We start from the raw sequence: 26,287 nt of genomic DNA on the forward strand, positions 1-26,287 counted from the left end.
TACAGTGAGTCCAGTCCTCACTATGCCAAAATCCCTTATTTGATACCACCATCACTGAGCTGAACTCTTTTCTCCTCAATCCCTGCTCTATGACATGGAGAGAAACTTCATGGGAAGTTTCCCATGTGAAGAACACACAGAAACTCCACTACACTCAAAACTTCATCTCACATTGAGATGGCTTCACATCCCTCACAAACCAGACTGCTTCTCCCCACTGGGAGAAGCAATCAGAGGGAAAATGCAGTCAAAGTATGGTGCAGTGTAACATGAAATAAGGAAGCAGACAGGACAAAAGGAAACATTTGAATCAGGCTCACTGTGAAGTCTGCAGGGACTCTCACAATATTGGTTCTGCACCTGTGTAACACAGGACAGGGAATCTCTCACAGTCTGGAGCCAAGCAACGTGTGCTGAGCTGGGGTTTGTGTTTCAAAAAGACACTCCAGAGCCAGACATCCAAGGTTTCCTTAGTGAACTGCATCCAAAGTTAACCATTGGATAGCAAATATGCATCTTCTTTCCAGTTGGGATTGCTGACCTCAAATTCTACCCCTGCTTTGAGTTTTATTACTTGGAGCTGCAGAGCTGCAGGGCAGCTCTAGGGTTGGGTACCTCCTCTCTGCAATCCACAAACATGTGACATTCAGGATGCTCAGTCAAGCTCTAGCTGTTCCTCATCCAGAACATTCAGCACTGGTTTCCTTTAGCCAAGATAAAAAAGAAGCTGAAAGACCAACAAGGAAAACAACTTTTTAAGCCACTGAAAAGGATGGTCAGAATTCAGAAGAATTTGGCTCCCTGAACATCAAAATACTGCGTTTGCACGTTCTTCCTCCAGCAAATGCACAATGATGATGATGATGATGATTGTTATTCCTATTGCCAGGGGCACTTCTGCAAAGGTTTCATTTCAGCCTCAGGTTAACCATACCATGGTTTGTCCATTCTCCCCCACTCCCTCCCTCCCTCCCTGGGGCTCTGAGGGGCCCCCACAGCCCTCACCCAACCCTCCAGCCCTGCACAAGACCAGTGAGCACCAGTGAGCACTGGGAGCCGGGCTGAAATGCTCACAGGTCCAGGACATCCCTCAAGGACCCTCTCTCTGCCTCATGCTGCTGGTTGCCCCTTGCTGGCCTTTACCCAAATCCCCCTGAGCTCTGCAGTGGTCCTCACAGATCTGAGCAGCAGGAAGAGCAATCCTTTCCACATTTCTCTGCAGCTGTGGTTTTGTTCTCCAGGACACCCAGGGACACTGGGGTTTCAGGGACCCAGCAAATCCCTCACATCCTCTGGTCTCCATCATGTGAAGAACAAGGTAACATTTGCATCCCATTACTGGGGAGCACAGAGCTGTGCAAAGGACTTTTTGTTTGGGTTTGCTTTCTGTTGTTGCCTTGTTAACTTCTAGGTGAAGAAAAATTAGTAGAGGAAATATCTGCTTGGGCTTAGCCAGGCACGTTTCAGTTTCAGCTTCAGATTTTTAACTCTTCCAAAGAAGCTACACCTCCAACTCATTTTAGATTGAAAAAAAATCAAAGGATGTTCATAATCAAAATGTTTTCCAGGATTTCTGCATTCTGTTGTTTTAATCAAAACCTCACTAAGCACTTCCCAAACGTGAGGATCTATTCACTTTCTGATGGGATCAAGGTTTTAATCATCATTTGCCTTTTTGCACTTTCTCTGACCTGTGACAAACAGCACAGGACATCCCCTAAGAGTCCTCATCCTAGTGGCAGTTTGAGGAACCTCATTTTGAGGTTCTAGATGATTCCACCCTGAAACTCTCCTTTAAAATGCCTTAAATGGCAACTTCAGCCCCATGAATGAAGGCCTGGCTTGTGGGGAGATTTCTCCTGGAACATGGCAAGCATTGGGTAAAGCTGGGTGTCAGCCAATCTTCTCTCCCAGCCTGTCACCCCACACACTCTGCCTCAGTATTATGTTACTCTTACAGCTGTGGAGGTTTTGACAATGAATTTTGACCCTCCCTCTGAGCACTGATGAGGAACAGGGAGAAGAGCCAGCGAGTCCAAAATGGACAAACCCAGAATGGTGCAATTAGCCTGCAATACACCCAGAAGGAACTGGATACCTCCAGAGACACCTCCATCTCTCCAACCCCACACCATCAATAGTCACTTCTGAGCACCAGGCAACAATACACTGGCAAATAAGCTCCTAGCAGGGCTTTAAAATGACACAGCTCAAGCTTTAGAGGCCAATGCACAGTCACTGGTGCCTGCTGCCATGGGATGCTGCTGGCAATGGGGGTGATTTTGGCACTTTAAAACAAGCACAGGGCCAGACTGCAATGGGAAGCAACAACCATAATTCTCCTGCAGTCAGAGAGCTCCTAGATTTTGTACCCACTGAAATTAGCCCCAACAATACAGAAACTTAATCAAATCAAAACTCTTCACTGTTTAAGTTCATCTTTCTCCATGAAATGTGTCTGCAAGACACTCTCAGGCACTTCACGGGAGTTAATTGCCTGAACCCAAACCCTCACAGCCCACAAATCCTTTAAACTTTGAGAACCGACTTAATGCTGAACAGCTGCCAGGCCCTCACTTGCCTGCAGCCATGGGAACAGCTTTTCTTATCGATAAATGGGGATTCCTGGGGGTGCAACACCCAAGAATGGCACTGCAAATGCCTCTGCTTGGAGATTAGGAAATGCCAGCAAAAACGTGCTAAGTGTAGCTGGAGGCCAAGCAAGATGCAGATTCCCACCAAAGCATGGCCAGTCCCTGTCCAGAGGTGGGAATGGGGGCACGGGGGGTGCTGGAAGCACAGCAGTGTCCGCTGTAAATTGCTGTGCTTCCAAAGGCAAGGCACTGCAGCTCTCCTCAACTCAAAGGGAAGCACTGGGCTACCTCCAAGAACCATTGGTAAATGAGGACTTGAATGGTGACAATTGCATCAGTACAAAAGCAATCTCCTGTTTTAGTCCAATTAGTGCTGTGCTAAATCATCAGCCTGGGCCTTGCCTTTCACAGTGGAAGGAGACACATCTGTGAGGCTCCTCTGCTGCATGTGGTTTGTATTATCCTCTAGCACAATATGCATAAACTAATGCTGTTCTACACTTACACAGCACCTCATCTGGAAATCTGAAAGCGATTTATGAATGGTGGGCATCTGTGACATTTTACAGATGGAAATCGAGGCACACAGGGATTCAGTAATTAGCCCCAGACTTGCACAATGAGTCAGCTGCAGAGCAGAGCCCATTATTTGTTCTGTAGTAACATCTAGTGTCCAAATACAGAGGGAGAAAAGCCTTCCTCCCCAAAAAGTGTACAAGCACACCCAAAAATACCACCCATGCCTGTGTTCAGACCAAGACTGTTGAGGAACAGTCAGAGTGAATGCACAGCCTAAAGCACAGCCTCCCCTGGCACACAGGTCTCTTCATTCTTGCAATACAAACACAGGCAAGCAGAGGGGTTAATATGCCTGAAAGTTTGTCTGCTTTTTCCACATCAGTTGATCTAATAAAAAAGATTGATTCTCCCCACAAATCTGGCCTCACTTTAACAAATCATTTGATTTGACACAAAGGACTATATTCAGATAGTTTAAATTCCACTTCACTCCCTGAAACTAAAGTTTCTAATGGGCTGAAGCCTCAGAAACAGCCAATAGCAAAGGCCAGGCAGAGACACCCACCTTGGGAAGGGCTGGAAGTGCCTGACTGCAGCCAGGAGCATCTGCAGATCTCTCTGTACTGCAGTGCTTAGGAGCCCATGAGGAACACTGCAGTGTGAAAGAAAACACACAGACCTTCCTGTACCTTGGAGAAACACAGCAGCAGCTCACACTTCTGAAAGCCTCCCAGTGCTAAACACAACACTGTTATTACCTGCCCACCTTGCCTGACAATCCCAAAGTATTGGGATGCACACGACAGGGTGTAGAAAAAGCCCATAACCATGTCCAAGTAATACTGTCTCTGCCTTGCTGCCTGGCCTCACACTTCCAAAGGGTTTAGCTCACATCCTAAAATCAGAGCATCCTTTGGAAGCTGAATGACTAAAATTAAATCATGAAAGGAAACCTTCAAACATCAGGCAACAAGAGGAATCCCAGGCCAGCTTGCCAAGATGAAGGGTTCCTTCAACAGTCAGAAAAACCCTAAAAATCCAACCAACCACTGCCATGGGCAGGGACACTTTCCACTGTCCCAGGTGGCTCCAAGCCCTGTCCAGCCTGGCCTTGGACACTGCTAGGGATCCAGGGGAAGCCACAGCTCCTCTGGGCACCCTGTGCCAGGGCCTCCTCATCCTCACCTGGAAAGAATTCCTTCCTCAAATCTAATCTAAACCTCCCCTCTTTGAGTATAAAACCATTGCCCCTTGTTCTATCACTATCTGCCTGTATAGAAAGTCTCTCTCCTTCCTTTTTACAAGCACTGGAAGGGGCTCTAAAGTCTCCTTAGAGTCTTCTCCAGGCTGAACAACCCCAGCTCTCTCAGCCTGTGTTTGTAGGAGATGTGTTCAGAGCTCCTAAACTCCCATCACAACCATCATCAACACCCAGCCCATATTCTCTAACCTGCTGTCACATCAGCAGAATAACAGCAGCACTAGATCTGGCCTGGATGAAACCTTTAAAGGGTGTGAAAGTGCACAGTGGAGTAAACCTCATTTTCAAATGATTTAATATCTTTCCCCCTCCGAGGGCTGTGCTGTGCAAGGACAGGACTCTTGGTGCTCTGCCTGAACACCCAACAGGACATATGTTCAAAAGGGCACAGCCACCAAGGGAGAAACTGAAGCACAAAGTTTCAGGCCAAGGAAACAAATCACCACTTTAAAAAGACAATCCAGAACTCAGAGTGATCTGTGGCAGGACCAATAATAAGGACTGCAGAAAATGTAGATATAATTTCTGCTGACACAGGACTTTCCCGTGTGTCCTTGGACATGTCACCAGTTCCTGCACATGGCAGCTCCAACACCAGGGTCACTGTGGCAAAGAAATGCTTTTGTGTGCCAGGACATGCCCAAGTTAACAGAGGGCAGTCAGCAATAGCATCCCAAAACATGGCAGAGAGCAGGAAACGGAATGAGGATAGAAACAAGACCTGAAGGATCCTTCCCTGCCAGAAGAATTGGGGCTGGCTTCTCTACTCAGACATTGATTTTTTTTTCCTGATACAGTAAGAACTAAGAATTTCAAGGAAGCTGTTACACACCCCAGATGTCCTCTGGTCTCCATAGTGAGCACTGGGAATAGTGTTGGGCATCTTCAGGGTCACACCTGCGGGATGCAGCCCTGCAGATTGGACACAGATCCTTCCCAGGCTGCCCTCTCTGCCCTGCTTGGCTCTTTCCCACTCCTCCAGCTGTGCCTGAGACCCAGGGCCAGCTCCAGCCTGAATACCCATTCCATGAGGAATCTGTGACACCCCTGGGCAGAGCACACTGAGATGAACTGCAGCTGCAGCAAGAAACACACTCAGCAGATGGTGGGGCACAAGGCTGGGGCTTGTCCTAATCTGAGGCTTCATAGGAGGTTCTGGGCTGTGGGACACAGATTTTCTGCTGAGTGTGTCCAGCAAGGAGAGCAGAGAGGCAGAGCAGTGAGAGCTCCTCATGCCCTGTCACACCACTGCCTTCACAACCCAGAGCCTGGGATAACTCAGCATGTGCTGCTTCAGAGCTGCCACGATTTTCACCTTCCACAAAACCACACAAGACTCCCATGTAAATTCCTGCTTCTCTCTGATTAGCCATCAAGAGATGCATTTTAGAATTTAAAACCTTGGCTGGGCTTTTGCATCTGCACCAGAGAACTTTCAAGTGATTTTTTAAACATTATTTTGGAGACACACAGCTCACATACCAGCTAGCAACAAATCAGCTTTCATTCACTTTCAACCTTTAAAACCAGCTTGGTTTTCTCAGGGAGGCTGTTCCAACACACTCAGACACGAGGAGACACCAAGCTGCTGGATGCCAATGGCTGAGGAACCTCAAAGGAGAGCCTACAACTGCAAATGAGTCCACAGCCACCCTCCCTCTGAGTACCCACCTCAGATAACCCCATTCCTGTAAGAATCCATGTCTTAGTGCAATACAACACATTCCTGGCTCTTCTCAGCATCCCACCCCAAAAGACTGATGAGAAGCAGGTTGGGGAAAACAGAGGCATGAGCTTTAATGGCAAGGACAGCACAACAGGTCCCCTCAGACAGCCCCAGGAGCCTGGTGTCCTCTCTCAGACAGTGAACCAAGCAAGGAGGAGGAAAGAGAAAGCAGGGTGGCCCTTCCCAGGTGCTCATCAGGTGCCTCCTGGGCAGTTCCCAGAGAGAAGCAAGCCATTCCCAGCTCCCTTTTCCAGATCCTCGAGGGAAACTGAGGCAAGGAGCAGGCAGAGACTCACAGCCCCCCCTCCCAGGAGCAAAGGGCAGCCCTGGCTGGCACAGCCCCCCTCCCCCAGGAGCACAGCCCGGTCCTGGTGCCCACTTACGGTCCTGGCTGGGAGAGGAGCCGTGCTGGCGGCCAGAGGAACCTGCGGGGGAGACAAGGAATTATCACTGCCCTGGCAAAGCCTCACCCTGCACCAGGAGAAAGCTCCCTCAGCTGGGGCAGCAGAGCAAACCTGGGTGAGGAACAGGAGCACCTCCACTGCCCCATGGCCAGCAGCAGCCCTGGCACACACAGCACACACTGCCCTCCCAAGGGCTGCACCAGCCCCAAAACAGCCCCAAAACTCCTCAATTAGCCAAGCTTCCAGTGTGGATGTGACAGCCTGGTCAGAGAGAGAGAAAGCAGGTAAGTTTTCCCATGAATCAGCCTGGGAAGCTTTAGGGAAGTGGAGATAAACAGTGATAGTCAGATATTAAAATAATCTGCAGGTGGTGTTTTTTTAACCATCTGTTTTTGCTGTTTTTCTCATTAGGTTGTTTACAAATGGGTGTCTTGTTAATTAGCCAATCATGTGAAATGTATTGATTAAATGACCAATGAGGTCCACCTGTAGCAAACTAAGGTATAAAAAGAAGAGAGGCTCAAATAAACATTGAGGTTTTTACCATTTGCTTTCTGATATGACTTGGTGTCATCTGTGGCTCAGTGGTGACAATTCCAGGAAATACAGCCTCAGACAAACTCCTGGAGGAAACAGGCTGCAGCATCCACCCTGGCTCAGTGTAAAAGGGGCAGGGGTTGGGGCTGAGGTGGTTTTTTTGAGGTAACAGCACTTGCTGCTTCCATCACACACCATGAGGAAAAATGGTTCCAGGTGCAAGGAGGGAGGGCAGCTGCTGTTGTTTTGGGTGAGCCATGGGGAGAAGAATCCAGCACCTTTCCAGCTGCTCGTGCATGGGCTGAAAATTATGTTTGTGACAAGAAGAGATGGGATCAAGGTGAGGGGAAGGCCTTCAGCAGTATGGGCACAGCAGCATCTCCTAATGCTTAGAAAAATAGAGTACACTTCAGAGGGGGTGTCTGCCCCCAACTCTGCTTCTCAGCTGGTTTGCTCACCTTCCCTCTACAGACTTTTTCTGTTTCCAAGAGTAGAGCCAGAGATGACGACTCCAACTGCCTTTACAACCAGTCTGAGGTCTGTGAAGACCTAATTATTTAAGTCTGTGAATCACAAAGCACTTTCATCTGGAAATATATGAGCAAATCTGTATCTGTGTTTTGTGACTAAAAGGGTAATAAAAGGAAAAAGAAAAATGCTAAACAAGCTGAGAAAATAATTGTCTTAGTAGGAAAAACTTCCCCCAGCAGCAGAGGGTGACAGTCCCACTGAAGTGATGGATATTAGTCATGATCACACACATAAAACCATCTTGAAGATACTAACCGCAAACAACTGTTACAAGAGTGTGTTTGTCGTACCACTGTCTAGAAACATCACATTAAAACCAACCAAACAAGATCAGATAATTGCTTTGAATGTGTTTTTTGTTAGTTTGGGGTCCTGAATGGTTTTGTGCAAAGGCCTGGGAAGCTGAGCAGCCAACTTGCTCACAGTCCTCCTACTCATCCTCACTGGCAGGAACAGGAGATGCTGGTGCATTTACACCAGTGCAAATCTGGACAATGTCTAGAGCCCTTTAGGACCCTCACAGAGTCACTAAAGCCCACACACATTTCTTTGGAGGATGATGCTTTAACTTTCCTCCAGTTCTGCTGTGTCACTCAACCTCTAAAGCACACAAGCAGTGATAATGGGCCCAGCCAGTCCCACAGTCAGTGTTACATTCCCCCTAAACCTATTCTTTGAGGAAAATAAATAGAGACTTGGCTGCTGGTGTGACTCCCAGCAGATGTTTTCATAATGTTGTGCAAATCTGGGACATGTGGATGAACAGAAAACTGCCCAGAATGAACTCCAGCACTACCTTATTCCCTTTCCCTTAAAGAAATCCTGTCTCAGCAGGACACAGCCCCAAGACCCCCACAGGATTGCCAGTGTGGGGAATCTTTTCAGCTAGTTTAATCCAAGATTTGGGATTCAGTGATGCTCATTCAGCAAGGAGATGGTAAATCAGATCCCTGAGGGGATGTTGCCATAAATTCCTACCGTGTTTTTTTTCAGATGAGCAACCACAGGCTATGCTGCACTGCTCACAGCTCTTCTCCTCCCACCAACCCAAGCAGTGGGAGCCAGGCAGCAGCATTTCCCTCTAGGAAATGCTGTAGGGCCAAGATGATGGCCATGCTGCAGCCTTTCCTGCATCCCCGGTGCTCCAAGCTGTGTCAGCTCCTGCTGCAAGCCCAGCTCTGGGCGCAGGGGAGAGAGAGGGCAGGAGGGGTCTGGGACACAGCCAGGCAGGGCAGCCTGGCTGGATCACAGGGCCCCTTAAGTGCAAACATAGAATACATGGCATTTATTGAGTGAGCCCTTCCTGTTACATGGCCAGGACCACTTTTGCAGCAGGAACCACCCAGGGGAGTCCCACAGATGCTCCAGCTCCCGATCCTGTCAGATGTGCCGGGATCTCTTTGTGTCTCATCTTTGTGTCTAAATCTCTTTCTTCTTTTTATAGGTCTGCCTTAAGACTGCAGCAAGCCACAGTACTGCCCTGTTTCACAGAAAACCAGTCCCACCCACCCTGCTGCCCGCCTCGGCTGCAGCAGGATTGCAGCTGAGGACTGGGATGCAGCTCCAGCACCTTCTCCCCCTCCCAGGGCAGTCAGCAGGGCAGGCTCACATCCTTCTCCTCATATCCTTCTCCTCTCCTCCCTCATCCAGCACAGCCAAGTCCCAAAGAACCTCAAATCTGGTTCCCCTTGGCCACAACAGCTGCCTGCCCTGCAAGCCAGGGAAGGACATGTCAGCTGCAAGAGGAGTGCAGAGAAACAAGAATGGAGCTTTTGAACCCCAAGTCTGGCAGAAGCCTCCCCTCTGCTGTGACACTGTGAGTGCAGCCTGAGGAACTGCATCAAGGCAGCACTTTGATCCTGAGTGAAGGGCAGGAAAATTAATCTTGTCATTCGTGTTTGAGGACTTAACATAAGATCAACCAAGCACATCCTCTGTGAGATTTTTGGGAAAATGGCAGAAACAGAAATCACAGAAAATGGCAAGTTTCTTTGGTGCTGGAAGCCCTGCACCACTACAGAGCATCCACATTACCTGCAAACCATAACAAAATGCTCAAAACCATATGGTTTTGCACTCTTATCCCAATAATAGAATAATCACTATGTGATAAATTTTCTTTCATCATTCAACCATTAACAGCAACTTCAAACCACCGAGTTCTGCTTCTACTTTGAGAAGCAGAGAAAGATTCCAGTTTAGTCTTTTCCAGATGAAATTAGATAAATGTTTAATGCCTTCTGCAAGATCTGCAGAGTCAACAAAAATACTAAAGGCCAAATCCAGAGGGATCCTGTTAACTAACTCAAGATCCATCTAGAGTTAAACAGCATCCACAGTGAGAACAGAGTTTCTCTCTTTGCACAACAGTGTCAGGTCAAGATCAATGACATTAAAAAAATGTTTACTAGGTCTTTTCTGTAATAGCAACAAGAAAGAAAAAACTAAGCCTCAAGAATTGTAACAGAAAGGCCAGTCAAAGGTAGAAATGTATTCCACAGCCCTGTGCAGAGAATCCATTTCTGGACATCTGCCTAAAACTCTGCATCCGCCTTGTGCTGGCTCAACCCCCACTCTCTTGGCAGGTGAGATAGAAAATTGGTTATAAAATGAGCTCTATATTTTATAAGTTTCATAAACATTTTTTTTGAAAAAAACCTGGAATATGAGGTATTCTCAGAGATTCTGTGCCAGAGAGTAATGTGGTCTAACTTGGAAACAGAGTTACCACCTGTTCATGGCAACTGCTCTTTTAATCTTCATTTCTGTTTTATGAGCTGACCAACACTATTTTATTAGCTGACAATTAGTTTAGGTTGATTTAATTAAGCAAAATTGAGCACAATCCCTCTTTCTTCCAGGGCAAACGTTCTGCAGGATTAGGTGTATGAGCAACTTGGAACCTGTATCAATAAAGCTAAATTCCAGATCTTTTTGTCAAAAACAATCACATGGCTGTCCAGGTAAATATATGTCAGTGGACACAGAGATGTTCCAGGTGTTCTAAGAGGAAAAGAGGTGTTCTAAGGAAAAAAAGAAAAAATCAAAGAGAAAAAGAGATGTCCTAAGAGAAAAAGGGAGGCTCTGGCTGCCTGGGGAAAGCCAGAGGTGATAGTTTGACACCAGCACTTGTGCTTAAGTTTAACTGGTTGGAGTTGCCACCTCTGCTTTTAGAATGAGTGTCTGCAGCTCATGGAGGGACACTGCCAGATAAGAAGGAGAAAGATGAAAATGAATCCAGTCTGGAGATAGCAATTGATTATTTTTCAAGGAGATCAATTCTTTAAACCACGTGGCTGTTCCACTTGTGTCAGTGAGACAGAAAGGGCAGAGCAGAGTGGGAGGAGGAGCAGGAGCATGGATGGGGTGATTGGAGCAGCCCCTGGGAAGGGGCTCATTGAACTCCTTCAGGGATGAGGACATGGTCATTGCCTGCCGTGGCCAGGCAGCTCATCAGAAATCTGCCCACATCAGCACAAGGTCATCTGCATCTCGAACAGATGCCTCCAAAATTGATGTAGCACAGGAGGCAAGGCTCAGGTTTGCTCTTTTCTGCCAGTGTTGGCTCTCCTGTGAGCAAACACCCTCATGCACCAGCTTTTGGGCTAGGAACCACGCGTCTGCAAAGTACTGCATTAGACAGCACGGGGTAGATAATGTCTTCAATGTCTTTGGGTTTGGCTTTGCTTGTTGTTGTAGCTGTTTTCTTCTTTATTTTTTCCCCTTGAATATTTTGTATAACGTTTGCAGAGCTGTACCAAGAAGGATTTCCCACCTGGGCAAACATCTCTGCTTTAGCACAAACTCAGCCTTACACACAGACAGGAGCTTTAGCTGCGAGTCAGGCTGAGAGGATTTAGCCTTCCTCAGACAGGTTGTACAGATGTTTCTTCTCAGCTCATTTTAAAGATTCAAAGCAACAATTGACCAAAATCAGCAACCTTTTGAGTGCCAGCCCTTACCAAGGTAAGCTTGAGTGAAATACTCAAGGATTAATTTCCTCATGTCACAATTTCTTGAGTCCCATCTTGCAATAAGACAGAACCCAGTGGCTAATTCTATGTGCAGAGCTTGCAGTGAAGGTTGTAGCCACAACTCAGCCCTAGAGGACTGATAAAAATGACTGTAACAGTAGTAGAGGCTCGGGTGCAGTTCAGTGCAGACAATTTTGCAGTCAAATGGCTCTTCTGTAAGATATATGTTGCCTTTGACTCTTACTGAGCCTTGAAAAGTGAGCCACCACCATTAGTTATAACTCCCTGGCAAGGAAAGCACTAATAATTCTGAGTAATTGTCATGGAAAGTTACCCTGATTGCAAATTTGACAGTTATAAAAATCCAATTTTGGAATTCCAAGCAGGCCAGGAACATAATTAGGCTCTACATTTTAACACCCTCTTGATCAATGGTAGGGTAATGGAGACCCTTCCAAGGGCTTTGTTTTGAAATGAATGGCGCCATATTGATGAAACAGCTTGGACCCAAACCAGAAATTAAATTGAAAGTTTAAACAATGCAGCTGTATTTTATCATCCTGTATTGTCAAGCTTTAACGAAAATAGCTCCTAAACAGAGCCACATGTTTTGCCTGTTGCCCAAAAACTGAAGGTGAATTTTAAAACCCTTTCCTAAGCTGCAGAATGCCAAGATTTTTCAGCTAGAAGTTATTATTAGGACACAACAGTATTTCATATAAGCCCTGACAATGGTTTTGTATGATTTCTGTAAAAGCAACTTCATTTTTTACACCAGAGATGGCTCAGATGAGTGACACTTCAAAAAAATGGAACCTTTGCTATGTATTTCTTCTTTTCCATGTACATATGATAAAGGCAAAAATAAAACCACATTTCAATCATCACAACAACCAATACAGGGAGTGTAAGTTGGATTTCCCCCTCATCCTACATATCATTAATGAAAATTGTCAGCTGCCTTCAAATCCCTGGACCTGGAGACAGATTTAGTAAGGGTCTATCAGGTATTTCAGTGTCACTGGGAAACCTGCAGGCAGCTCTTACTCTGAGTTATCTCCTGCCTTTAAGGATTAAGATATGATTAAAAAAACCACTTGTTAGTTACAACATTCCAAGAACCAGATCTTCGATTTTTCTAGCAAATTGCTCATGATAGAGAAGACAGAAAATGTATAATGAGACTTCGTCTTTTTAATATCCAAGGATGGATTTGCACAGCTGGAAAATTAGGGGAAAACTCTGGGGTTTGGTTTGTAATCTGTTCAAATAGCCTAGAGGATTTTAGGGGGTGCAACTCATACAAATTAAATGGGATTCTACTGCATTTATTTATTGGAGTATAGTATTGCAGCAAGATGGCAAAACTCAGATCCACATTGAGCAAAAAATCTGCTGAAAACCAAAGAGCACATTAAGTTCTACCAGCCCTTCCCATAAAAGTTTAAGTGTTCAATCTCAGTTTTGAATATCCATAATCCCAGAAACAAGACAAAAAAAAGCTCTGGGACTGTAAGCCTCCAGTGGAATAGGTTCAATGGCTCAACCCTCCCATATGCTCCAGGGATGAGGTATTCCAGTTGGATCTCTGAGGAAGCTTGCAGAGGGGTGCACACAACTTTCATCTCGGTCCACCGGGGGAAGGAAGGGAGATGAGACATGAAGAGATAAAAAAGCTGAGAACAAAGAGGTCCTTGCAGAGCCTCCAGCCTCCCTCATGCTGGATAAACACGTCTGTCAGAGCCTGAGGTCAGGCCAAAGCCTCTGACAACGCTGCTCTGCAAGTCTGAGTGTCTTTTATCTCCCTGTGCAACTCAGGCTTCCCAACAGCGCGAGGACCAGCTTATCCAGGAGGTTTTCATGGAGTGTCACCCATTTCCCTCCTGCTGGAAGAGCTGTGAGCTGGACACTGGGTGCCAGCACGGAAATCAGCAGCACAGCAAGGGCTGTGGGAGCTGTCCTGGCACAACACCAGGGATCCCCAGCAGCAGGACAGGCCAGGGACAGTGCCCTGCTGCAAGGCAGAACTCCCCTGGGACTGGAATTTGGACAATTTCTCCACGAGGGATGGAGCTGACACAGGGACAGGGCAGCCATCCCAAGCCCCCTGAGCACCACTAACACCATGTGGTGACACTGCAACCTCTGGTGTTCTTTTCAGGCATGCAAATCAGGCAGGGATGCTCAGCCTCTGGAGATATCCCTCCTTTCCCTCCTCCAAGGGGAGCCCAGTGACTGGTGAAAAGGAGACAGGCAGACAGATGAGCTTCAGGGAGATAAATGCCTTTCTTCATGTTTTAGGTCACTGTCTAATAAACATGGATGTGTTATATCCTTTCCTTGCATATATCAGGGACATGAAGAGTGTTACAGAGCCTGAGTGACTCACAGTCATATCAGAGATCACAGATGCTCCTTGGGCACACCATATTTTTATTCATCTTTTCACCCAACGTTTTACTGCACTGCATTCTCAAATGCTACCTAAATGTCAGGATGAGGAGATGATTTTTAATGAGGTTACTACTCCCATTCATCTGCCACTGTTCAAAATCTCATGGGCATTTTTATCTCTCTTAGCAGACTAACTAGACTATGAAAGAGGCAAGATAAACACCAGCCAAATAACTTGGATATTGTAGCCTGGTATGTGAAGATGGGCTTCAAAAGAGCACCCAAAAGCAGCCACTGAGGTGGCTAAGGAAGGAGAAGCACCAACCTGTCCTGTGGCAAGTTTTCTCTACAGTCCTTTCATGGCTAATGAACATCCAACAATGCTTGATAAAAACAGTGTCTGCTACTGATCAAGTGCTGGTTGCTTTGTATCACACTTGAATCTAACAGGAAGAAATGTCCAAGAAGATGTATTGTCTAAGTCCAATGTTGTATCAAAACCAGATGAGCACACATAGCCAGAGGTGCTGGGCAAAAGCCAAGACATACAAGCAGGAAACTGCAAGCGGGTAAAATGTGACACTTGAATTAAAAGAGAGGTGCTTACCTCTGTGCCAAAATCATTTTTAGCATGATGGTACCGTGTATCTGGAACACTTCTGCCTCCCCAAACAGAACACTGCAGTTGCTACAAAGCCTCCCCACGTCAGGCTCTGCTGAGTGGAAATCCCAGCTCAGACCACCTCTGGATGATGCACTCCAGTGCCTTTCCTTTTACACATTCATTTACACAGACATACAATGTGCACACACCCAGAGGAAAACTGCTTCCATCACAGCAATTTCTACACTCTGCAATACTACTGAGCAGCTTTCTGAATGATTTCCTTCATGCTATGGCCTTCAGTGAGGAACCTTGCCCAGTCTTCTCCTCATGGTGTCATGGTGGAGAACAAGCAAGACAGAACTGCCAGAGGTTTAGCCCTGATTTTCCACTGACCACCCATATCCCTCCACATATGCTTTGCTCCACTCTCTGCCTGTTTCACTCTAAGTCCCTTTGGAGCTCGCTGCAGCCAGATTTGGAGTCACTGGGATGTGGAGATCTGTGTTTAAGCTGGAATGGATGTGTCTTTTCTGAGGTAAAGCCCCACCATGGAATTTCCCAGCTCCAGCTGCTGAGGAAGCACAGTTCAGTGGTGCTTACTGAGCCCACCATTAACTCCCAGGACAGCCAACACCAAGGACCAGGTGGCTTGTGGAATTCTGAAACCTGCCATGTGTGCTTAAGCACAGATCCTAAACTGTCTGGGACAAGAACACGAGGGGCATAGAAGGCACTAAACCATCAGCAAGCAATGCTTGCACTTTTTTTTTTTTTATATTCTAAAGTGTTGTTTTCAATTTACTTCCAGCAAGGAAAACATATATTGAGTAGGTTTGTCACATTCCTGGTAAAGCACAATCCACCACTGCCCATTGAAAAAGCTTCAGGGCAACAGGAAATGTCTCCAATGCCCCCAAATTCCTCACTCCACAACACCATGCCAGTGGTATCCCCGTGAAACCTGGCTACATTTTACACCATGAAAATTAGTAGCAGAAGAGGCATTCTAGCCCCTGGACATTTTAAGTTTTCTATCCAGCCAAGTCTATGGAAAAGGCACTGCCACAGATGCAATGGCCACAGTTCCCTCACTAACATCTCCCTCCTCCTCCACAGCTGAAAAGTAACATAACTGTTGGAAAGAACTGCAAAATAGTTTTTAGGGTTCATTAAAATATTTCAAAAAGTCACTTTGATTTAAAAACCCACCTTAATAAAGCCTTATTTATAGTTTCTTTCCACAGTCTTCATCCATTTATACAGCTGCAGTTCCTCTAGAAGACAGTTCAAAGAAATGCAGCTCCAGGCACCCAGTCAGAGCCTAAAAATCCACTGCTGAGTTGCCCAAGATTTTACTAATAAAATTTGTCTTCAGTGATATAGATTGAAAAGTCAAAGCAGCAACCTGCTCACAATCTACTGCAGAGGGGTTTTCAACCTGCAGCTCAATTCCATGAGAAAGGTGTTCCACATGGCTTATGATTGCTGGAGGGAGATAAGGAAAGAAACAGAGTAAGTAGGTGTTGAAACTGCTTAGAAATCTGACCATATCCTGGGGTATTTTCACCTGCTCACAGAAACAGGCACTTCATTTCTGATCTGGGATCAGAGCAGCCACTTGATGACTTGTAGGAGAACAGGCCACCTGCTTTCACAGCCTCTGCAAAAGGACATTCTCCCAGTTCAAGCTCCCACACAAGCCCTATTTTCCCAATGAAAAGGTATTTCAATTTCTTCTCCCTGAGGTCCAAGATACCCCAAGGAGAGGCACCAACTACAGGAGCACATCAACAGCTGCTCTCAAATGCTGCCAGATTCAGCTTAGCTGAAAAAAGCACAAATAAATTTCCTACCGGTGTCTGGGTACAGCCTTCCTGCTCCACCCAGTAAGATACAGGTCAGAATTCCAGACTAGGAACAGGGGACAAATTTGGAACAGCTGAACTCATCTAAGAACCAAAGCAACAGGAGTTTTATGCTGTGCAAGAATCACTCAATATCAAAATTAGGATAGTATCAAAAGGTGCACAGAAAAGCTAAAAGGTATTATGTTTTCCTACGTTGCTGCCCTTGAGCTGTAGCAGCATTTCTTCAGAGCCTCCATTATTCCCATGCAAAATAAGGAATGTTTGGGGCTGCAGAAGCTGCTACCTGGCAGGTCCTGCTGCAGCTGTGAGTTTGTTCCATGCCCACAGAGGGCTCTGCTCTGAGTGGTCTCTTGGTGCTCCTGCAGCATTGCTGTTAAATGAGAGAGCACTATTTAACTTGCAAAGTCAATTAATGCACAAGCAAGTCTGGGGTTATGTTTGCTTTAAAAAAAAAAATACACACAATCTTATTGAAGAGCCAACAGATAACAAACAGGACAAGAGTCAAGTGTGTTATCAGTGAATGGGGACAACCAAATCATTTTGAGCTTGAGATGTAAAATGTTGACTGAGAAAGGCTGGACCTGGACTGCATAGAGACTGCCTGCAACACCAGCAAGGTTAATGAGAACAGCAGGACAGGGATATCTCCAACAGCCAGACTCTACATCCTAAAATTCTTTCATTTCAGTTACTATGAAATTCCAGTGTTTCTCTGATAACATCTAGAAGGCAAATGTTACCACAGCACAATCTCTGAGGAAGCAAATTTCAAAATTGAAATGACCTCTGAAATATTTGCCTCCATCACTTTTGCCAAGAAACTTGGGTTAGTTTCATCTTTCATCACTGCTGATTCTCAGCTTTTGGCAAACTGCAAGCATTAGATTATTATTAGTAGCAATATCTTAAATTAGTGCCCAAAAATCCATGTGCCCTTTGGTACTGAAGGAATTTCAAAGGAAAAAAATTATTTCTAAATAAATAAACAAACATAAAAACCCCCTACCACTCAGAAATTCAGCTGAGCTAGCATGCCTGGATTCAATCTATAGCTCCTCAGAAATCACAAACCAGTGGAAGATTAACTGGAAATCATGGGATGGAAATGCATCTGGAATTCTCATTGTGGAAGGCAGATGACATGTTTTTAAACTCTGAAGCTTGGTTGACATTTCAGGTAGTGAAATGCCTGCCCAGCCACCTCCTGCCCATGTTTGGTGGGCTCCACTCTCATCAGCCTTGGGTGAGACACCGTGTCCTCTGTGTCCTTGGCCCTCACCCCCTGTGGGGCAGGTAGGAGGGTCCTTCACCTCAGTACTGAGAGGAATGAGGGATTTGTCTTTACAAACAAGATGTGGGTCTGCTGGTAGATAAAACCAGCACTGAGAGATAAAAGAAACAATGGGAAGAATTCCACTTATTGATGAATGGAAAAAGGTATTTGCCTTTACAAACAAACTGCAGGTTTGCTGATAAATGAAATTGGACATTGAGAGATTAAATAAACAGTGGGGAAAAACCCTAAATCTCATAAGAATTAAAAACTGAAAGGGAGGGTTATACATTAGAGGGAAATCTTTGGTATCAGGCTTTTTGGGAAGTCTGTACCTCTCAAGTACCTCAGCCAATGGAGAAACGGAGAAGGGAAATGCAGCCAGGAAATTGGGATAAAAGGGAGGCTGCATCCTCCAAAAATTTGAGAGATCCCAGGGGAATGTCCCATGGCTTCTCCCTTTATTCAAATAAAGTAAAAGGACTTCTCTGTCTCCTTTTTGGACATAAACCTGTGATGTTTGTGGATTAATTTTTCTGACAATACCAACGCTGTCCATACTTTTCCAAGGAGAAGACATCCTTCCTGCTACATTCTCTGGACAAAAAAAAAATATTACTGACAGGGTTACAGCTCCCTGGGGACACAGACAATTGCTTTCTTATTTCACACCCCTTGGATATATGCATCTAACTCCAGATGTCCATGGAATATTTCATTCTATAGCAGGCTACCAATTTCCCTCACCGTTTTCCAATTAACGAGTGATTATGATTTGCACTGGCCAAGACATGGAGGTTGTGAGCTCACCGAATGTCAGGAGAGTTCTACCATAAAGTCACACATTATACATGTTATAGATGGATAATGAGACGATTGGCTCTCGCAATTAAAGGATAACTATTGTGGGAATATTTAGAAAAGCTTTAGTGATGTATAGTTATGTTATTGTAGTTTAGACGTCCTCTGTTCTCCCCATAGTTCCCTTTTCCCCCCCTGTATTGTTGCCATCAGACAGCCTGGGTTGTGTAGGACAGGTAAAAAAGAAGACGTGCACATGTGTCCCTTACCTGGGGCAGTTGGGAATGGAAAAGCTTGTTGCTTAGGGCTGAGGCATGGCAACACCTGACCTCCAGTCAAGTTACAGGAAAGCAGTCTCCAGCAATAAATGGCAAAGAAGAGCTGACTGACAGACTTTGGGAGGGGCCAGGGCTGGCTGATAACAACCCCCAGGGGTATAAAAGACTGAGCACCCATCTTGAGGTGAACTGGTGACATCGTATCCACAAGGGTGGTTCCGAGCGCTGCAAATTTTTCCTTATATAGTCCTTTTGTTGCATTTTTGTCAAGGTTTAATAAACCTCTTAAAATTTTCAAAGTGAGCAGTTGTTTCTCCCATACAGGACCATCAACAAGAACTCCAAACCCAGCCATTTTTCAGGAGGGTTTTGTGAAGACCTTCCCCCACACAAACCAAGACAATCTCAGATCGTTTCATGGTCAGACAAACCAAGGAATGCTGCTGGGCCATGCCTGCTCTGCTCACAGGACATGATGTACCCCTCCCCCAGATAACTTGGCCTTGCCTGTGCTAATCCAGCTGTTTTATTTTGTGAATTGGAGTTCAGATTTGCTGGTTCAGGGGGGATTTTCTCTGATAATCCCACTCGTCATTACGGAAGCTTGATGTGCGAAGGATGAGCCGCTAATATCCCCCGGGGAGAGCCCAGCCTCAGACTGGGCTCGGTCAGGGGCTGCATCTGCATCTCCCAAGCATGATTAAGTGCCTCAGTTAGAGGGAACTGCTTTTTCTTTCTTCCCTTTTAATGAATAGCTCAGAGTTCAGAACATAGGGAAGAGGAAAAGTGCCTGAAAATGGTCAACAGTGCATCAAAAGGATCTGGAAATTTCATCTTGAGTGACTTCAGGCTCCTTACGTCCTACAGCCAAATTTATATCCTCTCTCTTGCACCTTAACCAGAAAGGCTAAGGGGAAAAGGTCACACTAATATAAGAGAACTGAGGATCTCCTGGTCCAGACAAAACCACACTAAAGTCCAATGAATCTGACATGTCAAAGTGGAACTGTGTCATTTTATACCAGGCAGAATCCACCCCTCTTCCAACAGCTCAACAAACAAGTCTCCCATTGTGAGCATTTAATGTTTTATATTAACTGAGTTAATGATGTCATGGCCAGTAACTCTTCCCTTCTGACTTTCAGTTATTTCCCCATGTTTTTCACAGGACATAAATTGCAAGTTCTGATAACCAGCAGTGGTAACTGTGTGGCATTTTCCCCTGTCCTTTCCCCTTCTCACTTTATTCTCTTCCCATAATCAATTTTAGTTACATGAAAAAGTTCTATTGATTGTGACGATGCAAAATGTCTATCAACCAACTCCCTGCAGAGGTTAAGTGCTGTGCTGCCAGTGCCTGCAGCTCTGTTTGCCTTGGGACACTCTTGTATGTGCAGTTTCTGTCCCACAACCTCTGGAGACATTCAGGACTGATAAATTACAGAACAAAGTTTAAAGCAAGGAGCACTCTGATGAGGGCTGTGATACAAAGAATGCAAAAGATCAAGGAGAAAACCTGCTTTCAAATTTTTTTTAGCTGGTGTTGAAGGACAAATCTCAGTAAAGTTGAGACGAGAGGCAACCAACAGCTCAACTTCTGAAAAAAGTCACCAGTTATGTCACTCTGGCTCAGTTCTCAGTGAAACATCCAGCTCAAAGGAGCAAGTTGCTTGAATTTCTCTCTCTCATGGCTTACATTAATTAAGTACTACTTAATGCAATATGATGTTTTCGTCATTGTATTCTAAAAGAAAGTCAAGCAACACTGAAACTGTTCTCATGGCAAAGTTCCTTGGCTGCATTACATCTCCTGCAGATGTCATCACACAGATTTCACATATGGGTCATTCCATCTGCACAAATTGGGACCAACTCAGCAGAGTCAGCAGAATCCTGCTGCCATGCAGGATGGGGCTGCTGCATCCATCCCTCAGCTACCCCAGAGCTCTGGAATATGCAGTGGAGGAGGCACTTCCTAAGAGGGGAAGAGGTGAGAGGGAAAAGCAGTGTAAAAACATGGAGTAGTTCACATTTCTGGAGTTTGGACTCATTGCCCACTTGCCTGAGCTACAGGAGTCACTTCAGACAGACTGTGACATGTTGGATTCAGAGAGGGTTTTTCCTCCTACACTTTGACCTTATGGAGGTGAAAAGGAGTCAGAGCAATGGTGTGGCCTCTGCCAGCCCCACCAGCATCTGCTGTATTCCCCTCCTGTGCTTTCCTCCTTTTTCTAGCTAAAGAGTCTACAGCACGTAGCATAATTCCTGTTACAGGAAGGAGAAGTTAATGCTGAATCTGGAGAAGCCAGGGGAGTATCAAGAGATTTCCAACAGCTGACGGCTGCTCTGGAGGAAAATCCAGCTGCTCCTTTCCATGCAGTGACCTGTTAAAGTTGGAACAGCAAATTTCCAAACCAGTCTGTAGCCATGCTTGGAACAATGAAGCATAAATAAATTAAATTCTTATCTCGGAAAAGCTTATGAGTGTCTCACTCTGTATGCAAGCTTTTCAGGAAATGGGGAAGAGGGAGAAAACCTTCCAAAATTTTTGCACTAAAATAATTTATTCTTTTTGCAGTCAGAGAAAGGGAAAAATGGATAAGAGAATAGCAACTTTTTGTGGGATGGAACAAGCAATGCTGTCTATGGGAGAGCAGGAAAAGTTGTTTTAGATTCTGGCACTCGCTCTTCATTAAAGGCAGTGGGAATTTGACCTCACACATGTACAGCTGTGACTGGCACAGCTTTCTGCTGGATTCCCCTACAGAAAACCCCCCTGAAGAGGAGCTGGGTCTGCTAATAGCAGCACACAGCCAGCATGTAGGGCCTAAAAATGGCACAGGCACAAAGTAATGGCAGTTCCAGCCTCAAAAAATGGCATTCCCAGCAGCCAAGGGCTGAGGCCAGCAGAAAACAGACAGGGCAGGGAGGTGACCAGCAGTGCCCCATTTAAAAGGATAAAAAGGATCCTATTTAAAAGGATACAACCTATAAATGAGTGTTAACATGTGGAAGATCTTTCACACTATTCCACACCTTGCATGGACACTGAGCAGTGGCAGCATCTCCGACACTTTGCCCCAGTGATTATGGAAGTTCTCACATTCAAGAAGACTCTCAGTGACACGAGGCAGCTCCACTAGTCAGGCAAAGAGCACAAAATAATGAACACCCGAATTAAACCTTTAAGGACTACTGAAAATTGCCTATAATGACTGTTGGGAAGTGATCCTCTTGCTGACCAGAGCAAACCCAAGCTCAGCCTGCTGCTGTTCCCTGGGGATTAATTGTACCACGTGAAAACAGTGCAGGGTGTGTAGATAAAGAGCAGTCATGACATGAAACAAATGTCTCCTCAATTCAGTCATTTCCCACAGGGAGCAAAAGTTAACCACAAATCCTAAAGACCAGGCAACTGCATTTAAAAGTAATGATGCAAACCATTCTTGAAAATTATTTGCCTGTCCTTAGATTTTGACATTAAGATTATTGTTTCAGTTTGATCTTTATGTCACCTAAGACAAAACAAAATAATCCTCACTATCATAAAACAATACTGCTGGAGATACTTGTACATGTATTTTATGGTTTTATGAAAATATTTCTCCCAAGAATGCTGTTAAATATCTAGTGCTTTCTTAACTAATCAGAGGTTCTCAGCAAAAAGAAGACCAAAACTTGCAATCTGAAATTCTTAGTTCTGGACTAAGTTTTCACATGAAAACTACAAAGACTTTGGTCAGGGAAAAAAATAATGGCAATTAAGTAACTTTTCAACTTAGACTAAATGTCAGCTCTCTCCCCTAAAAACGTCAAAGGCAAATGTTCAAACATCCTCCCTAATGCTAATTTTATTAATACTGTCAGCAATTCTCAGTATCTCAATCTAAGACAGTGAGTCAGGCAGCAAATCAATCCAATTGCCAAATCTCCAGAGGGAAAGAAACAACAGAGGAAGCAGGCCAAAGAGATTGCTGATAATGGATATTTAGTCTTTATGTGGGACAAATACTTTGCTACTTCCTCACACTCCTTTTGCTCTGTTACACTGGGGGCACTCAGTGAGTTGTGGCTCAAATGCCTAAATATAGCAATTTGGATTACACTGCCTGGAATTGTATGGGAAGAATTCCTGACTTCCCAAGAGCATCCACAGCTGATTCACAGGAGTGGATGTCACCAGGATGTTGAGGTGACCAGGCCTGGGGTCTGTGGCTTTCCAGGGTGGGACAAGTGAGACTGCATGGGGAATAAACCCAGCAGCTGGCTCAGGTGACTGTGCTGCTTGAGCTCTTTTGTCCTGCAGCCCATGGGACACAAGGACACCTTGATGGCCACACCTGCAGGTCCCCTGTTAGCACAGAGCCATTCCACACACATCAAAATCCAGCAGTTTCTGACAGGGTGGCACTGGGGATGATTACAGCTGAGCCCATGGGGGCTGCTTGTTGAACAAGCTACTGAAACAGTTTGGTTGTGGAAACTGGGTTGCTCTTGTTTGTGGAAAAGGAACCATACTGGGGTCAATGTCCTGGACAAAGAGAACACAGGGCCTTTGGAGCCATCCCAGACAGTTTGAGTTTCACCAGCATGGCAGGACATGATGGCATTTCCTGCCACTGTATTCCCTCAGACTGCCCTGTTCCCACTGTCTGCAAGAGTCCCTGCCTGCATTGCAAGTGTGGGATTTACCTGCCCTAATTTAGGCACCTGAAAGTGAGACATTGAAGCCATAGGTGGTCACCCTGGCCTCTCTTCGTGCTCAGAGGCAAAGGGTGGGGGCTCACATCCCTTGGTGACTGACATTCAGTACACTTCATCCACTCTGGAGGAACCTGTTTCTGCACTCTGTGTGGGGAACATCCAGCTTTCCACCCAAGCTGCTCACAGTCATGTCAACTTTTGCCTTTTATGTTCTTTGCTGCAAACTTTTATTCCTGCCTCCAGCCTACAGAAGATTTTCAGCTCCTAAAACAAGCAGGCAGCCAGGGTTTCCAGTGCAGCACTAATGAAAAACCAGCACTGAAGGGTTTGAGACCTGCTGGGCACCGAATGGCCAATAAACACAGCTGTATTTCCTTGCCAGCATTATTTTTCCTGCTTGGTTATATTTAAGCTGAGGGACTTAGGAGAAGCTTCTCCACATGCCTGCACGTGGAGGTTTTATTTCCTTTTCATGTGGGAATGGGGCTCATATTTGATTTGCACTGACCCTTCTTCCCACGCAATGCCAGATCTCTATCGCCTTGGCCGTGGGCCACACGCTGTGGTTTGAAACCTGCTCCCTCAGGTAATTATCTGAGGAACATGTACATGGAAATTGATGGTACAAACTCACAGCTGTCAGCCTAGGCTCTGAGTTTGGCTGAGCCAGAAAGGGATTCAAGGAAAACAGTCCGTTTCTAAATATAAATTAAGGACTGGGGAATTTTTTTCTTCTTCCTTATGGATTTTTAAGAGGCAGAAGTGAAGGAAAGGGGAAAAGTGGTTCTTCTTGATGGGCAAACCGTAGATCCCTCAAGATGTCTTAAAATTTTGGTTAAATTACTTTGTGCCTTCAGCTGTTCTGCTGCAGGACTGGGCACTCTGTCAAAGGGAAATTGCTCAGAGACTGAAGCACACGCTCACTGGCACGAGAGATCAAGTCATCTGCTAAAAGTATTTGGGCTTCTTTGAGAAAGTTAAAACATTTTACACCACTTATTGTGTTAAAGCACTACAGCTAAAAGAAAGAATCTGGTAAACCCAAACACAAAGTGCAAAATTAATAGGTGGGATATCCGCTGCTTCCCTGCCTTATTTCTCTGTTGGGCCTGCACTACATAAAACCCCTGGGCTTTCTCTTGCCATACTTGGGTTGACTTCAATCATCCTTAAGATTCTTTTTCCAGTTTCCCAGCTTCTTTTATACTTTCTTCTCTGGGTATGAGGGGAATCCACATTCAGACTCACCCAGTTAGGAAGCTGAGTTTCTGGGCATGACCAAAGTAGTGCACAAAGTTTATAAATCAAAAGTTTTACAATGTCTCTCTCACAAACATCTCCAGCATCCAAAGGAAAAAATCTTGCTAATTATTAAATTATTGACTTATCAAGGCAATTCTGAAGTTTCTGATTATGTGAGCCACAGTATCTTGAGAGCACTTAGAGAGTGTTCTGGTGAGTGACTGGTGAACATGTTCAAGAATTTCTGGAGGCTATCCTGTGATCCTGTGAGCAGAAGGGCAGGATGATGCTTACTGTTAAAATGGAGAACAGAAGACAGCCATTTTTACATAAATACCCAAAAAAATGAAGCAGTAAATAAACAGACTATTTATAAGCACCTGGAAGATAACAATCAAGTCACTTTACAGTCAACATACTTCTGCCCAGAACAAATTATGTCAAACTAATCTAATTTTCTTCTGTGGTAAAATGCCAGGCCCCTTGAGAAAAGAGTCACAATAGTAGTTTGCACATATCTTGATTTTGGTATGGGTTTATTCTTATTTTTAGTGCCTTTCTCCGGGTGAACTCAGAATACAAAAGTGGTTCTGGAGCAGAACAGGGAGTGCTGGATGCCACAACTTGATGTCTCCCCTTACTCCTTGCTGCAAGCTGGAGAAGCACTGGCAGGAATCTCACCAGCCTGCACATCCCAAAGGAAACCCCATCAATGCAGATCTTCCTAACAGCTCCCAGCCTCTCTCTGGAATGTGTTTAATTTAAAAGAGAAAAAAGAGAGAAAGAGGTGGGAGCAGGAGGAGAAGAAAGGAAGAAAGATTCCAGGCCTAAGATTTATGGAGAGCCAGGTCAGTGGGAAGGGAGAATTAATAACTAAGGGTTGTGGGGATTTGTGTGTGGATCATGATAACTGGAAATTCACAAGATATAACTGGCAACGGGGGATGAACACCAAGCAACCAAACCCATCTGTGTGGCTGGAGCCAAAACTGATGCTTGCTGTTACACCAGTGCATATATATTCCTTTTCCCTGTTTCTTTTTCCAGAAAGAGATGATTTTGAGGTCATTTGAGGGTTGGGGGTTTAATTGCTTCTTCCAATATTTTCCAACGGCAGATCTGGGAAGAAACAGAGACTACTCCTGGTTGTACATGAATTGTTAATTGTTTAAGTGATCAAAACTGAAGCAATAGCTTCCAATAACATAACGAGATGCACTAACAGCAATAAAGAAAAACAATCCATCTCACCTTTACTTCCATATTCCCAAATTCTCATCTCAAACAGGAGCAAGAGCCAGGGTGCTCCTGCCAGTGTAGTAGTTTGAGCTAAATGAACACAGAGCTGCAGCAGTTATGGGCTGAATGAACATAGAGCTGCAGTATTTTGGGCTAAATGAACACAGAGCTGCAGTAGTTTGGGCTAAATGAACACAGAGCTGTAGTAGTTTGAGCTAAATGAACACAGAACTGCAGTAGTTATGGGCTGAATGAACATGGAGCTGCAGCAGTTATGGGCTAAATGAACAGAGAGCTGCAGTAGTTTGGGGTTAAATGAACAGAGCTGCAGT

The 26,287-nt window shown here is 45.2% G+C and overlaps 1 protein-coding gene across 1 annotated transcript in view; it reads right to left on the reverse strand.

The window, feature by feature from the left end:
* COL26A1 (collagen type XXVI alpha 1 chain) overlaps window positions 1–26,287 on the reverse strand; it is a 165,862-nt gene that overhangs the window by 48,021 nt on the left and 91,554 nt on the right. Inside the window, exon 4 of the mRNA XM_041423060.1 lies at window positions 6,484–6,525. Coding sequence (XP_041278994.1) covers window positions 6,484–6,525 — 42 coding nt within the window. The remainder of the gene's footprint in view (window positions 1–6,483; window positions 6,526–26,287) is intronic.

This window comes from Onychostruthus taczanowskii, unplaced genomic scaffold (assembly GCF_017590055.1).
Source record: "Onychostruthus taczanowskii isolate IOZ18803 unplaced genomic scaffold, ASM1759005v1 scaffold75, whole genome shotgun sequence".
NCBI lineage: Eukaryota > Metazoa > Chordata > Aves > Passeriformes > Passeridae > Onychostruthus > Onychostruthus taczanowskii.